Source organism: Loxodonta africana, chromosome 1 (genome assembly GCF_030014295.1).
Source record: "Loxodonta africana isolate mLoxAfr1 chromosome 1, mLoxAfr1.hap2, whole genome shotgun sequence".
Lineage (NCBI taxonomy): Eukaryota > Metazoa > Chordata > Mammalia > Proboscidea > Elephantidae > Loxodonta > Loxodonta africana.
The window spans coordinates 15,401,227-15,417,437 of NC_087342.1; the positions used below are offsets into that span (position 1 = coordinate 15,401,227).

Below are 16,211 nucleotides of genomic sequence, written 5' to 3' on the forward strand. Positions count from 1 at the left end.
CTCCTCAAAGAGATGTCTTCCCCCTCCTTAGCAGCCAGAAAGGACTGTCTCTTCCTGTGAAAAGAGCTCTGTCTCGATTGTATGCTGGTTGGAATAAACACAATTAGATGAGGAAGAAAGGGGGTGATTAGGGAATTATGCATAATGACTGTTAGATTGGCTTCCGAATCAGACTCAGGATGTGAGTTTCTCTCTTGGAAAAGGCAGTTCTGGGAAAGGACTAATTTCTGGTCGAAAAGTTGGGGCATGAGAAAAGAGAAAGAGCTTTAGAAATTGTTTATAAGCCGGCCTGCCTACTGTAGTGGTGAGGTGTCCTGGGTTTACCTGTGTGATTGTTCCCAAAGATAGGGCAAAGATCAGACTCTTCCTGAATGCAGCTGCTCAGCTTCTCCCTGGACTAGAAGAACAGGAACCTAAGCCACGTTTGCACTGGCGATTCATGGCTGAAAACACCCAGGGAGCGTCTCCTGGGTGTGAGGCATTGACAGGGATGCTGTGTGGTGGGGTAGGGAGAAAAGAAAGGATACAATGGTGAAAACCCCACGCTCCTTTTGTTCACCTAGGGACTACCTGCCAAGTGGGGGCAGCTGAGAGAGTGGAGGCACACACAGAGAGAATGTTGAACGTAGACTGTGAGAGGTGCTAGGACAATTACAATGGGAGTATGGCCGAAGCAGTGTGTGGGAGGAATGTGTTTGCATTCAGTGCATTTAAACAAACATTCATTATGCAACTACTCAGTGCCAGGTACCATACTGTGTTCTGGGATTACAGATTATAACACCTGGCCTTAAGGAGGTGGGGGCCTAGTGGCAGAGAAGGATCTGTGAGCCATAATATGGCTTAAACAAAATCAGAGAAGGGTGACACCCACCGTCGCATGGGTGGGTTAAAAAAACCCACTGCCCTGGAGTCGCTTCCAACTCACAGCCACCCTATAGGACGGAGTAGAAATGCTCCACAGCATTTCCAAGGAACTGCTGGTGGATTCGAACTGCCAACCTTTTGGTTAGCAGCTGAGCTCTTAACCACTGCACCACCATAAAAAAAAAAAACGAACCCATTGCCTTTGAGTCGATTCTGATTTATAGCGATCCTATAGGACAGAGTAGAATTTCCCCTTAGGGTTTCTAAGGAGCGCCTGGTGGATTCGAACTGCCAGCCTTTCGGTTAGCAGCCATAGCTCTTTAACCGTTACGCTACCACAGTAAAGAGTAAGTACTTTCCAAGCCAGTGGTTTTGAGGTGGAGCTTAAAGCATGAGTAGGAGGTAGCCCAGGAAGAGGGTACAGTGAGGACTGGGGAATGGGCATTGCAAGTGAGAGGAACAATAGCAAGGCAAAACTCAGGAGGCGGAAAAACAGCTCATAGGGTGCTGAGGAGTGAGACAGGAACTCACAGGAGGTGGGGTTAAACACGGGGGCGGGACCCGGCCACAGGGTACTTTGCATGTCAAGTTAAAAAGCCCCTCAGAAACAATGCCCCAGCGAAGACCATTTCAAGAACGCAGGAGAAAATAGAATCAAAAGCAGGAACACAGATACTTGTACATCAGTGCTCACTGAAGGACTATCCATACTAGCTAAAAGATGGAAACACCCTAAATGTCCATCAGCAGATAAAGGATAAACAAAATGTGGTACATACATACAATGGAATATGGTTCAGCCATAAAGAGAAATGAAGTTCTAATACATGCTACAACATGGATGAACTGTGAAAACATTATGCGAGTGAAATACGTTAGTCACAAAAGGACGAATACTGTATGATCCCACTTTCATGAACTATCTAAAATAGACAAGTGTATAGAGACCAAAGTTTATTAGTGTTTACCAGGGGCAGGGAGAGGGAGGGGAAAGGAGGACTTGATGCTTAGGGGACACTGAGCTTCTGTTTAGGGTGATGGAAAAATTTGGGAAGAAATATGGGTGGTGGTTGAACAACATGATGACCGTAAGCTAATGCCATGAACTATACATTGAAGAATGTTGAAATGACAAATAATTTTTGTTACATTACTACAATTGGAAAAAGAAAAGAATGCATGGGTTAATTTGATTTTAAACCTAAGGTCGTGTTCTTAAATTAATTTGATATCTATTTTTTTATTATTATGATCCCGTTAGATTAACAACGTATAATTTACTTTCAACTCTTAGTGTATAAAAAATAGTCTATAAAGACACATCTTACCAGAATCAGATGGACAACTATCATTGGGTGTTACTTTCCACTCAAGTTCAGGGACCCAAGTATCATTTATCAAAACCAGAGCGTAAGTATGGAAATAGAAAGAAAGCTTAAGAAAAATCTGTCATCTCTGTGGTACTCCACTACCCGTCGTAGCTCATTTGCTTCTGTGTCAGTGACTAGTTCCATCCAGTTATGGCAGGCCTTGCTGCTGAGGGTCAGCCTTGTTGCCTGGCTCTCCATCACCCCCACCCCTCCAGTCACCAAATCCTGTCCATTCTTTCCCCTAAACATCTCTCAGGTCTATCTCTCCATGGGCATGGCCACTGGCCTTGACTGAGGTGCCATCACCTCGTGTGGATTTCTGTTTTCCCAATTCTGCTCCTAACCGATTCTCCACAAAGCGGTCAGAGCAACAATTTGTAAATGTCTCTCTCCTCTTTAAAACCTTTGGTGGCTGTTAGGAAATTATTTTTTTTAGCTGTGGTAATGTAACACTGGAATCTCCAGCTCACCGGGGTTAGCACGATCTGGTTCCTGCCTTCTGGGGCCCATTTCCTATCCCTGTCCCTCCGACCCCTCACATAAGCCAGGCTGGAATTTTCGGTTCCTCACTGATTAAGTCCTGTGGTCCCTCAGGTCTCAGCTTAAACCTCACTTCTCCAGCAAGGACTTCCCTGGCTCCCAGCTAGGACGCCTCTGATGGTTGGCATGTTTCATGTTGTAATCAATGATGAATGGCGTGATTTCGTGTTTACTGCCCACAGACTGTAAGTTCCTGGAGTCCGGGCCATGTCTGCCTTATTTACTGCTGCATCCCCTGGCATTAGGCCACAGTAAATATCTGTAGATTTACTGCAAATTACAGGTCAGTAAATACCTGTTTGACTATGTGGATATTTATACCCCACACATGCTTCTCTGCTGCCTGAGATCCCCTCAGACAAAAACAAAAGGATAAAACCTTCAATATTGGAGATACCTAAATACCAAGCCACAGCCATGAATAGGTGTGAATATCATTCTGGACTATCCTGGGTAGTTGGTGACTGGTAATTGAGTATTTTAAATATATTTCAAGATGAGAGAAATTAAATGGAGGCAGTGGGGCATGGGGAGTAGGGAGAACCTTGATGGGTGCTTGCACCTATGTAGGGTTCAGGTTCTGGCTAGAAACTCAATAGTTCAACCAGTGGTGTTCAGATATTCAGAATCTGGGGGCCTGACTCACATTAACCAGGCTCACTAGAAACTGAAGGATATCCAGAATTCCAGCGGTGCACATTACAGTATGGGGTATAAAGTAATCGTCAGGCCTACCAGAATACTGATGACCGCTCGTCAGAAGCATGTTCTCTGTTATGGGTTGCTCTCCCAGGGCTGGGGGACATGGAGTTGGGGTCAAGAAAACATGTGATCTAAATCTGCACATCAAGCAATGATGCTCTAAGTGAATTCTCTGAAAACAAAAACGGTCAGAAATCAGCATTTTTAATAATACCTCGTATGTATTATGTTTACCTATCATGAGGTACTTTTTCGATCTTTGTGCATCATTAAAGTGATTTTGTTCACTTCCTAAATCATTTGCTTATTTGTTAATTTCCACGCAGTACCTCATTTCTCATCGAGGTTGCACATGTTTTTTTCTCACAGCTTCAATTTTAATGGCAGAAGTTGGACTAAATAGTGGCAATATAACATCACAGAGCAGTAAAAGTTATGTTTAAACTGGGTAAAAGCTTCTCAAATATGAAATAAACATGTTTTTAAGTGATGAAGGCATAACTAATCAAGTAAACGTCACTAATTAAAAATTAATTGACATTTTTGAAAAAGGAAACTAAAAAGAAAACAAATGGCTTTAAAAAAAAAAAAGAAAAAGTTTAATCGTTGTGAAATCACCACCAGGGACTATAAAAGCTGACCATTTGTGAACTAGTGAATTGAAGACATGCCTCTTCAACCAACTTGCTTTGCAATAACCAATTTTCATAAAGCTAGAGAAAAGAAATAAAATTCATGAAAACTTTGACAGATAAACAGGTCACACTTAACTGCCCGAAATGAAATTAAAAAAAAAAAATTATAGTCTGAAAACATGTCATAAATTCTGAAGCATTCGTGAGATGTTGCGAGACAGATCTTTGGGGTACAAAAATTATCCCCAAACTTGAATTCATTCTCAAAGAGGAGTGATGAAGGTTTAAACATGCACAACATCTGTAAAACTTCACTTTACGAGGTGCGCAACTTATGGGAAACTTTGTGACTTGAAATGTGTGTGTTTGACCAGTGTATTTTCTCCTGAATGAACCGATTCCGTCCCGTGCAGGCTGATACGCATCATTTCCTTTGCGAGAGATCAAATTGTGGAAGCCAAGCACAAATACACTCTCTTGGTTTCGTTGTTGTTGAAATGTCACCTGAAGTAATTCTAGAGAAACACAGACTCTTGTAAGAAAGAACACTGAGAGTTCCTTTCAGTGCTGCCTTTCAGTGTTTGCAAAGGTCAAAATCCAGCTCATTTACTACCACAATTTCTTTTTACAAGCATGCCTTCATACAAAACCAAATCAAACCCATTGCCATCTAGTCGACTCTGACTCATAGCGACCCTATAGTATTAAATATATATATTATCATGCAACAATAAATAAATAATGATAAATATATAATTTAGTAAAATGGAAGCACAATTCTATAAAACGGAATTTAGTGAAATGGAGTCCCTGGGTGGTACAAACAACTAAGAGCTCAGCTTCTGGCTAAAAGGTTAGTGGTTTGAACCCACCCAGAGGTACCTCAGAAGACAAGACTGGTGATCTTCCAAAAGGTCACCTCCTTGAAAACCCTATGGAGCAGTCCTACTCTGTACGTATGGGGTCACTGTAAGTCAATTTGCTTGATGGCAATTAACACTAACAGCAACATATGTAGTTATGTGCCGCATAGAGTCCCTTCGGGCAATGCCAGGTTGCATACGTGTCCCTGGTCCCGTAAGGTTATAATAGAGTTCAGACATCCTGATGGGAAATTGGGACATAGTGGCAGTAACCAGACATAGCGAAGGATACAGCTTCTCACACTCAACGTGTGTATCTTGTGTCTCTTGTATACAAAATGATTGTGCTACCAGGCGTATAATGGTGCATTGCATATATAACCTGTAATACAGACATCTTGATGTCATAAAAAATGCCTATGTTACTCCTTATGTATGTACTATTCTGTAATTTCTATCATTATTTTAATGTGAACTTTCCCTACTTATAAAAGTTTACCATATAATCATCTATGCTTCGACTCGTAGGCAGCAGCATCCAATCTCATGTATCACACGCCTCTTGAGTGTTGTAGCATTATCTCTGTTTAATTTTCTTTCGAAAATATTACTGTGAAGTGCATCATGGCTCCCAAACACATCAAAACCATTGCTAGTAATAGCAACAGCAAGAGGCAAAGGAGAGGTGTCAAGTTGGAAGTGAAACAAAAGTTTATTAAACAAGAAGGTGGAAGGTCAGTGAATGGTGTTAATGCTATTGCTCACAATTTAGTTATGTTCACACAATGTCCAAGTCACATAACATCCTAATCAAAGAACATGTCACGGGTATTAAGTGACACATAATATATATGTGATATATATATATAGCCAGAATTTGTTATATGAGGTGTTTAAAATCTCCATACCTAGTGTTTACATAAACAGTCATTTAAAATTTTTTTTTCCTTCATTTTAACGAACAATTACCTCATCTTCTAGCGTGGTTCAGTGGATATCTGTTAAACCTCACTTTTATATTCATATATACATTTCTCTGAACTAATACATCTTGGTGTGGGCTTTATGATACTGTCCTGGAGACTTTGAAAGCTTCCATATTTTGCATAACTGCAGGCATAAATCTATCCCAAATGTCAGAGGAAATGAAGACAAAGGCTGGATTCTGTAGAGGCAGAGCTTCCATGCCCACAGTCCGTGGAAGGATTTGCTCTACCTCTGCTTGCCACAGGGCCGTGTATGGAAGAGACGGAGCAATGGACTAAAGCATCCTTTGAAACAGACTGAGTTCATCTAAATCTTTTCCTGAAAAAGTCCTTGCAACATCTGAGAAGGCTAGTACATCATCAATTAAGTGTTTAGTTAATGTTGACTGTAGCATGAGTTGAGTAGGCTTGGTTAAGTCTTGGCCAGGAACTACAACAGGTGTGTCTGCACCATAATTCTGATCTAACTGTGGCCCCCTGATTTACTGAGCGCCAACTCTTCCTCATGGGGAAGATGAACTGCTCCCCTCCTCTCTCAGATGCACACTTTTTTGGTTGGCCATCTGGCTGAATGCAAAATAGACATGAAAGGCTTTGATTCTCCCTACATTTCAAGGTTCCTGCTCTCCTTCTCAAGTGTCCCTCAGGACAATATATTTTCCCACCTACTCAGCATCCCCTCACTCATCTCTTTCATGCTCCAGCCACCTCTGTTCAGCTTCTAAACACAAAAATGCAGGGCTGTGAACCAGTTATTTTTGGTTCAACCCCCTGCTGAGAATTTGCATTTCCATCCCAGATTCACTAAATCAGAATCTACAGTTTAACAAGATCCCCAGGTGATTCTTCTGTATGTATAAGAATGTTTTTTTTAATTTTTTTTTTTAAAAAAAAACCTAACAAGATCCCCAGGCAATTCTTACGTATATTCAATCGAATATACATAAGAATCACCTGGGGTTCTGGATCCAAAAATAACCAGTTGGAAGCCCTGGAAAAAATGTCTTGAGACTAAGCATCTCTACTGCTTCCCAGGAGACTCATAGATATGAAGGGCCTTAGGATGCTAAAAGTCTTAATTTATTTGGTTGGTTGGTGTTGATTGAAGGAGAGAGAGGTGGAAAGAACTTGAGGGGGTTGTTGTCTGAGTAACCAGCTACCTTGAGCATCTCTTTGGGGTTGACTACTCTGGAATTTACTTCTGAGATCAAGAAGGGAGTCTCAGGAGCACAATGAGACAGGAGCCTCATGACCGGTAGCCACTGCTGTGAGGGAAGAGTGGTAAAGGGCCAAGGAACTGCCCCGACCTGATGCTGCCTGATTTCCTGTCAATGTGTCTGCCTTTAAGTGATTGTGTATAGGTAGTGCCTGATGGCCTATGTAGCTTGTTACGAATAATGGACTAATTGAGGCTATGAAATGTGAAACAGTAATGGAGGGATATTCTGGAGAGCAAAGAAGATGAGTTGAATTTAGCTAAGGGTAAGACCCTTAATGAGATGGATTGAGGAAGACTCAACAAGACGGATTGACACAGTCGCTGCAAAAATGGGCTCCAACATACCAACATTGTGAGAATGGTATAGGACCGGGCCGTGTTTAGTTCTCTTGTACATTGGGTTGTTATGAGTCAGAGCTGACTCGAGGGCACCTAACAACAAAGACTATTACATCGCCAACGACAGTAAGGAAACCCCATGTATTCATATGAAGGGATGCAGGGGATTAAACATTTCTGCCAGGACTCCTGCCTTTTGACTGGGGTGGGGGTAGGATTCTAGCAGTCACTCGTGTTGTCATAGAGGCTCCACAGTCTTTCCATCTGCCGGGAAGTCATTGCTTCTGTCTTCCTTTTCTAACTAGGTGTTAGACTGGATTGAAAACCATGGTGAGGCCTTTCTCAGCAAACACACAGGGGTTGGAAAATCTCTGCATCGAGCCCGGGCCCTGCAGAAGAGGCATGATGACTTTGAAGAGGTGGCTCAGGTAAGAAGCTGTGTGTGGTTGTGTGTGTGTGTGTATGGAGTGGAGTGGGGGAAGCCAGGGTTTGACTTTGGTGTTTGGTGGGGCATGTGGGTTGATAGCCCATGGCTAGGGTGCCTTTTTGCTTGATGCAGGGAGATCTTTGTCTGCTTGTGGATCAATAGGTAAATGACAAGCAGATCTCCAGTTTATGGTCTTCAAAGAAAATCTTCCTACCAGCATGAGCTGGAAATGCCTTGTCCACAAGGGGGTGCTGGTGGAAAGGGCTCCCTCTTATGGTTGTCAGTGCAGGCGAGTGGGAGCTGAGAATCAGCCCCAGCTCTGTTTGCACAGCTGTGTACCTTCCAGGACCTGGAGGAAGAGATGGGACTTGCTTACCAATCCATGAACCTGCAAGGCTGAACGTGCCCAGAGAACGTACCTTGTTATAGTTTGCACATTATATACTCTGTAATTTGCACGATATTCAGCCTGTTAGCTGAGCTGCATGCCTGATCCAGAGAGGGTGCCATTTTCTAATTTGCACAAAGATGCGGTATGAGAGGCCCTGACCATTTGTCTTAATGGTGGGGTGATCTAAGAGGATTTCTGCTCAAAGCCTCCACCTCAAAAATTTTAACCTAGCTCCCTTATATTCCTCTATTGGTGCATTTTTCCAAATGGACCCCGAAACTCATCATCTTCAAGATGAAATAGTGCTATGTGGTTATTTTTGTCAGCTAGCCCCCTCATATGATCAGTTGCAGTGGAAAATAAGACTCAGGAATAAGGTGGGCAGGGGTAGCTGGGCAGGGCAACAGTATGGCACAGAGAGGTGGGTGCTGCCAGAGTAGTGAGGATGACAAGACTAGTTCATGACTTCAGCCAGGGCTGACTCCCAGTTCCTCATAAGGCAGCCCTCAGTGTGGGCACCACACTGGGCTTTGGGCACAGCCCAGGACCTCACCCAGGGAGGCTACCAGCCCCAGACAGAAATGTGCTGTAGGAGCAAAAGGAAGAGGGCCTGTTGAGAACCAAATGGACCTGCTGGAGGACAGAAAAGTGGTGGGAGCATTGCAGCATCTCTAGGGGAGCTCACTTTAGAAAGCTGAAAAGTGAGAGGTGCTGCAGGAACCAAAAGTGTCAACAGTGACCTGAACCCAGGGAATGTGGGTAGACTGGTTTTGGGGTCCAGTCTGTGAGATGAAGACTTTCTGCTGAATGAGCTGAACTTCCCAGCATAATAAAGACACAGGTCCCAATATATCTTCTAGTAGACAAGGTATAACACAGACCCAGAATCTCTGGGTGACCAGGTAACCTGTTTGCTTCTCCAGCCTGCTAGGGGACACAGGATAGAGAAAGCCACTGGCATGCCCTGTCTTTTGAGAGTGGAGGTTGCCGTACCTGGGGCAGTTGCTTTGCTGTTGAAGTAGGGCCATCCCATAGTTTTGGTGTTCCTGCCTCTGGGCCGTCCTGTGGCTCAGCCCCTCTTCACTTAAGAATGATGTCCCCAAAGCCACTCTCATCCATGGCCCAGCCTATTCCTCCTTACTGTGTGCTTTTTGTATGGCCTTTCTAGCCATGGTCTTGTAACTGCCACCAGGTGATGGGGCAGGACTGTGTGATAGGGTAATTGTGGTCCACCAAGGGGATTGATCAGTTTTGCCATCTCTCTGGGCTTGAAATGAGCACCCCAGAGGTGGGGAAGGGAAGAGCCCACCACCACCAAGGAAGGAGAGACCCGTAGGAGACCATGCAGTGGGCTTCCCAGCCCATAGAGTGAGAAAGCTGAATTCCTTTGGGCAGAGTCTGAGGGCCAGGGAGAAACCTACACCTGCCCCACAAATTTGGGTCTTGGCAGCCCCGACAACAGCGTGAGCCATTTCCTTTATACTGTTCATGAGTTCTATGGGACGTTGCTGTGAATTAGGGACCCCAAAGATGGAAGGGAGAGTGCTGAGGGGAGAGGGAGTATTTGATGTTAGAGATGATGGAGTGGTTACAGCAGCTTGGAAAAGCTGGACATTTGGGATATCTTTAACCTCCGCCTTATAGGAACAAGCTTTGTGCTGATCCTTAGAAAAGAAATGATTTGTTTACTCTGTTTCTGCTATAGTCTCATAGGCAATGCCAGCATTGGTTATAGGCCTGTGAGGAGGCTGTCATTTTTGTGTATTGTTAAGCCAAGCAAGCTTTGTGGCCACCCCAACTTTAGCCCCATTTACTCCAATTGCGCTTCCACCTTCTTGGTGATTCTTGATATTCCTTTCACGTGGGACAATACCTTTCATTCAGCAGTAGAGACACATTAGCTTAGAATCATACTAAGGGATAGATGAACACATTTCTGAGAGCTCACTGTTCTATTACTTACTTTACCTCACACCAGTCCCGATTGATAGATAGTATTGTTGTTGTATTTGTCTTGTTTTATTGGAGGTACTGAGGCTCAGCAAAGATCTTCAGTGTGCCCCAAGACACCTGGTTCACTTACGTTCTTACCTTAATTCCATGCTGTCCTTCCTTAGGGAGGTATAGTAAAACCAGTTGCCGTCAAGTCACTTCTAACTCATGAAGACCCCTTGTGTGTCAGAGTAGAACTGTGCTCCATAGGGCCTTCAAGGGCTGATTTCTTAGAAGTAGATCACCAGGCCTTTCTTCCAAGGTGCCTTGGGGTAGACTCGAACCTCCAAACTTCTGGTTAGCAGCCAAACACCTTAATCATGTGCACCACCCAGGGACGCCATTGAGGTATAGCAAATGGTATAAAATTCATTTCTGAGTGCCATCAGCGAAGCAACTGTCCCAGGTACCACAACCCCCACTCTCAAAAGACAGGGCATGCCTGTGACTTTCTTTTATCCTTGTTTATGGGAAGAACAGGGCAAAGAGCAGGGATGAAGAGAGTGGGAAGGGGAGCTGGTGCTGTGATTGTCCTCTTGGACATATTACTGCAACTTCATCCCTGGCCTGGCCAATGAGTAATACACTGATGCAATCCATATCCCCCTGCCCCTGTGCTTTCTGATAAGACTGTATCTTTTGAGGGAGAAGAAAGAATTCTAAATTCCAAAAGGCTCATATTTTTAGGAGGAGTGTTTCCTCTGGAAAGGAGAACACCAGATGTGAACTTCAAAGGGAGCGTCTAAGCTACAGGTCATCAGTTCATCACATCACACTGTAAATAGGCCTCCAGAGATGGATCTTGTAGTCTTGAAATTAATCCTGTCTTGTTCCCTTGTCCCTGCTCCAGGGAAGGGAGTGAGCAGTGGAGCCGCCCAGCATCCTGGAACTGCTAGTCCACAGGCTTTGACCTCAGCATTAACTGTCAGTAGGCCTGCCTCAGACCTGCTTTTCTGTGCAATATAATCAGCACACTCAGGTGGTAAGAATCGGGCATGATTCAGACAGGAGAGGGCTCTCTCTTTCTCTCTTGCTTCTACTCTAAGAGAAAGTCGTTGAGCGGAGAGGAGTATATTTAATCAGGGATTAGAAAATTCTCCAGTTAGAAGAGCAATGACAAAAAAAAAAAAACTTGGAGACTCTTATTCCTTATATTTTGGGGTCGCCGTTGATGAGATATTATCAGGTGGCGTGTCACACAGGTTGTGGAGTAGGAGCTGGGAACCCTTTATCAGCAGTGTTAAAGAGGGTGATGAGTCAGTGACGGAGCTTCTTTCAACTTGGGATTTTATGATTCTTTGACCCAAGGCTGGTATGAGAGGGGAATTCTGAGCACCCATTCTCTGTATTCATCTTCACAAAGTTATTTCGAGTCAAAGCAGGAAGAGAGCTATTGCAACTGTTACATCTCCTGGAAACTTGCCCTTTTGCAGGAAAGATCAAGCCTACAGCAGAGAGCACGGCTGCCATTGGGAAGGGATGAAAGGCAATGCAAAGCCCTTCGACCAATACATCTCCACGCATGGGATAGTGGTGGTACCTGTGATTCTCATACCATTGGTCACTCTTTGGGTTCAAGATACTTATGGCAGCTATTAAACAGAAGGAGCTCTGCTGACACAGTAGTGAAGGGCTATGGCTGCTAACCAAAAGTCAGCAGTTCAAATCCGCCAGCTTCTCCTTGGAATCCCTATGGGGCAGTTTTACTCTGTCCTGTAGGGTTGGTATGAGTGAGAATTGACTCAACGGCAACAGGTTTGGTTTTTTGGTTTTATTAAACATAAATGATATCTATGAAAAGTTATTGTAGTAATTATGTCATTAAACTTTAACTTAAATTTTGTGTGCATTGGTTCTTTAACAAGTTTTAAACAAATTCTTCAAATATCATTTAACCCATTACCATTGAGTTAATTCTGACTCACGATGACCCTTTAGGGCACAGTAGAATTGCCCCATAGGGTTTCCTAGACTGTAATCTCTACGGAAGCAGACTGCCACATCTTTCTCCCACAGAGTGGCTTTTGGATTTGAGACACTGATCTTTTGGTTAGCAGCTGAGCACTTAACCACTGCACCACTAGGGTTCCTTAGATATCATTTAAACTCGTTGCCATCGGGTTGATTCAGACTCATAGTGACCCTATAGGACAGAGTAGAACTGCTGCATAGGGCTTCCAACAAGTGGCTGGTGAATGTGAACTGTAGACCTTTGGGTTAGCAGCTGAGCACTTAACCACGGTGCCACCAGGGCTCCAGATAGACATCGTCTGAAGGAGATGAAGTGAGTTGTTATAAGTCCTTGGTTCATCCTGCAGGTGGCGCTCTTTGAATAGTCTCCTCTAGATGCTGAGCCGGACTGAACAAAGAGCCACAATTATGACAGCCTCAGCGGGGAGGCAGCGAGGGTCTGGGAGCAAGGGGGTGTATCAGAGGATCAGCTTCTGCAGGTCCTTCTAGTCCAAGCTACTGAAATTCTCCATGATTGAATAGGAGACCTGAGTACTGGTGGGAACCCCTCCTGGACCTGGTAAATACTTGGCCCAAGTTGCCTGTAAACTCACCAAATGACTCATGCCATAGAGTAAGACAGATTTTAAGAGGCATTTATTATCTTTCTTGTGGCATATTAGGTGTCACTGGGAGTACAAACAAGTACAAAACACAGTTGCTGCCCATGATAGCAAAGCTGTCAGGGAATAGATGTTTCCGTATCTGCCGGGGGTGGAATGGGACGTGGCGCTGGCATTCTCTCCCGCAGCCTCCTGAGATGTTCGCTCTCACTTGCTAGCAGAGTGCTCGAGTGCCTGGGGTGTAGACGGCAGCTGTGCCTGCTCCGGTACTGTCTGCTTTACGGCCTCATTATCTGAAACAGCAGACACTCTGTGAGCTAACTTACTCAAAAATTAGCAAGCTTTTACTTTCAAATATATATATATTTAAAACCTCAAAGCCCCAAATCACATTTTAAGAGCCGAGCATATTAAGGAGCATTAGTGTAACATCTTTGAAATAATAGACTGTTTAGAGAAAGATTTAAAGAAATACAAAAACAGGCACAATTAAATGCTTTATTCAGTAATCTTTGGGTAGTTGTTACCTCACTTGAACTCTGTTTTTTTTTTAATCTCAAACTTGAACAGAACACAGTTTAAAAAAAAAAAAAAACATTCTGAGTCCAGGGTAAAACAGGCAAAAATGGAGAGCATTTTAATGGACATTATGTGATATTCATGAAACATATTCAGCTAATCTACCACAATACCAAGAAAAAATAAAACCAAGAAAACCAAACCCGGTGCCCTCGAGTCGATTCCGACTCAGCGACCCTATAGGACAGAGTAGGACTGCCCCATAGAGTTTCCAAGGAGCGCCTGGCGGATTCGAACTGCTGACCTTTTGGTTAGCAGCTGTGGCACTTAACCACTACGCCACCAGGGGTTCCCCAAGAGCAGACAGAGTAGGGTAATTCGTAGAGATGGCAGCCTGTGCTCTCAAGGCTGGACGGCAGCACTAATCAACCCCCTAGTCCTGTCAAGTTTCTGTGTTGGGCACTGTGGAAAATGAAAGAGTTACACAGCTTCTATCTTGAGAAATTTATAATCTAATAATAATAAAAAAAAAACATGTGGCACACATATTTTAACCTTCTAAAAAGTCCTGCAATAAGAAAAGAGACATACTTTTTGCTCTTTGGTGAAAGCTAGGAAAAACCATTAATTCATCGGAGACCCAGTGAATACGCCTGCGGGGAATGGCGTGGTGACCTTTGGAGTAAGTTTTACCTTTCTTTTCTTGCCTGAGATGGTGACCAGTTACATCAGCTGCAAATGCAAGCAGGAGGAAAAGATGAGAAAGCTTAAAGAGATGCTTTTCTACCCTCCATCTTTTTTTTTTTTTTAATTTTTATTGTGCTTTGAGTGAAAGTTTACAAATCAAGTCAGTTTTTCATACAAAAATTTATATATACCTTGCTATATACTCCTGGTTGCTCCTCCCCTAATGACACAGCGGACTCCTTCCCTCTACTCTCTTTTTTTGTGTCCATTCGGCCAGCTTCTGACCCCCTCTACCCTCTCCTCTCCCCTCCAGACAGGAGCAGCCCACATAGTCTCATGTGCCTACTTGGTCCAAGAAGCTTACTCTTTACCAGTATCATTTTCTATCCCATAGTCCAGTCCAATCCCTGCCTGAAGAGTTGGCTTTGGGAGTGGTTCCAGTCTTGGGCTAACAGAAGGTCTGGGGACCATGACCTCCGGGGTCCTTCTAGACTCAGTCAGACCATTGAGTCTGATCTTTTTACAAGAATTTGAGATCTGCATCCCACTGCTCTCTTGCTCCCTCAGGGGTTCTCTGAATGTGTTCCCTGTCAGGGCAGTCATTAGTTGTAGCTGGGCACCGTCTAGTTCTTCTGGTCTCAGGTTAGTGTAGTCTCTGGTTTATGTGGCCCTTTCTGTCTCTTGGGGTCATAATTACTTTGTGTCCTTGGTGTTCTTCATTCTCCTTTGCGCCAGGTGGGTCGAGACCAATTGATATATCTTAGATGGCCACTTGCTAGCATTTAAGACCCCAGATGCCACTCTCCAAAGTGAGATGCAGAATGTTTTCTTAATAGATTTTATTATGCCAATTGACTTAGATGCCCCCTGAAACCATGGTCCTCAAACCCCTGCCCCTGGTACAATGGCCTTTGAAACGTTCAGTTTATTCTGAAAACTTCTTTGCTTTTGGTTTAGTCCAGTTATGCTGACCTCTCCTGTACTGTGTGTTGTCTTTCCCTTCACCTAAAATAGTTCTTATTTACTATCTAGTTAGTGAACCCCCCTTCCTCCCTCTCTACTCTTGTAACCATCAAAGAATATTTTCTTCTCTGTTTAAACTATTTTTTGAGTTCTTATAATAGTGGTCTCATACAATATTTGTCCTTTTGCAACTGGCTAAATTCACTCAGCATAATGCCTTCCAGATTCCTCCATGTTATGAAATGTTTCACGCATTTGTCACTGTTCTTTATCGATGGGTAGTATTCCATTATGTGAATATACCATAATTTATTTATCCATTCATCCATTGATGGGCATCTTGGTTGCTTCCGTCTTTTTGCTATTGTAAACAGTGCTGCAATGAACATGGATGTGCATATATCTGTTCGTGTAAAGGCTCTTATTTCTCTAGGATGTATTCCAAGAAGTGGGACTGCTGGATCCTATGGTAGTTCTATTTCTAGTTTTTTAAGGAAGCGCTAAATCAATTTCCAAAGTGGTTGTACCATTTTACATCCCCACTAGCAGTGTATAAGTGTTCCAGTCTCTCCACAACCTCTCCAACGTTTATTATTTTGTGTTTTTTGGATAGTGCCAGCCTTGTTGGAGCGAGATGGAACCTCATTGTAGTTTTGATTTGCATTTCTCTAATGGCTAATGATTGTGAGCGTTTCCTCATGTATCTGTTAGCTACCTGAATGTCTTCTTTAGTGAAGTGCCTATCCATATCCTTTGCCCATTTTTTAATTGGGTTATTTGTCTTTTTGCTGTTGCGTTTTTGCAGTATCATATAGATTTTAGAGATCAGACACTGATGGGAAATGCCATAACTAAAAATTTTTTCCCAGCCTGTACGTAATCTTTTTACTCTCGCGGTGAAGTCTTTGGATGAGCACAGGTGTTTGATTCCACCCTCCATCTTCTTAGAGAAAATTAAAGATTCTTAGGCAGGATAGAAAAACTAGCGAGGAAGAAAACCAGGAAGATATAGAGAAATTAATGTCATGAAGAGGGCAAGGGGAAAAATGTAAACTAGTAGAGAAATAAAGGACAGTCTTACCCTTTGAATCTTGGCATGACAGTCTTCCTGGGCATTCCCCCCATGAAGCAGTAAGGA

General features: G+C 43.4%; 1 protein-coding gene across 3 annotated transcripts in view; it reads left to right on the plus strand.

Moving 5' to 3' along the window:
• The window catches only part of KALRN (kalirin RhoGEF kinase), a 769,081-nt gene that overhangs the window by 360,666 nt on the left and 392,204 nt on the right, over positions 1-16,211 (plus strand). For all 3 annotated transcript variants that reach the window (XM_064291948.1, XM_064291977.1, XM_064292015.1), the window contains exon 10: positions 7,827-7,949. In XM_064291948.1, coding sequence (XP_064148018.1) covers positions 7,827-7,949 — 123 coding nt within the window. The remainder of the gene's footprint in view (positions 1-7,826; positions 7,950-16,211) is intronic.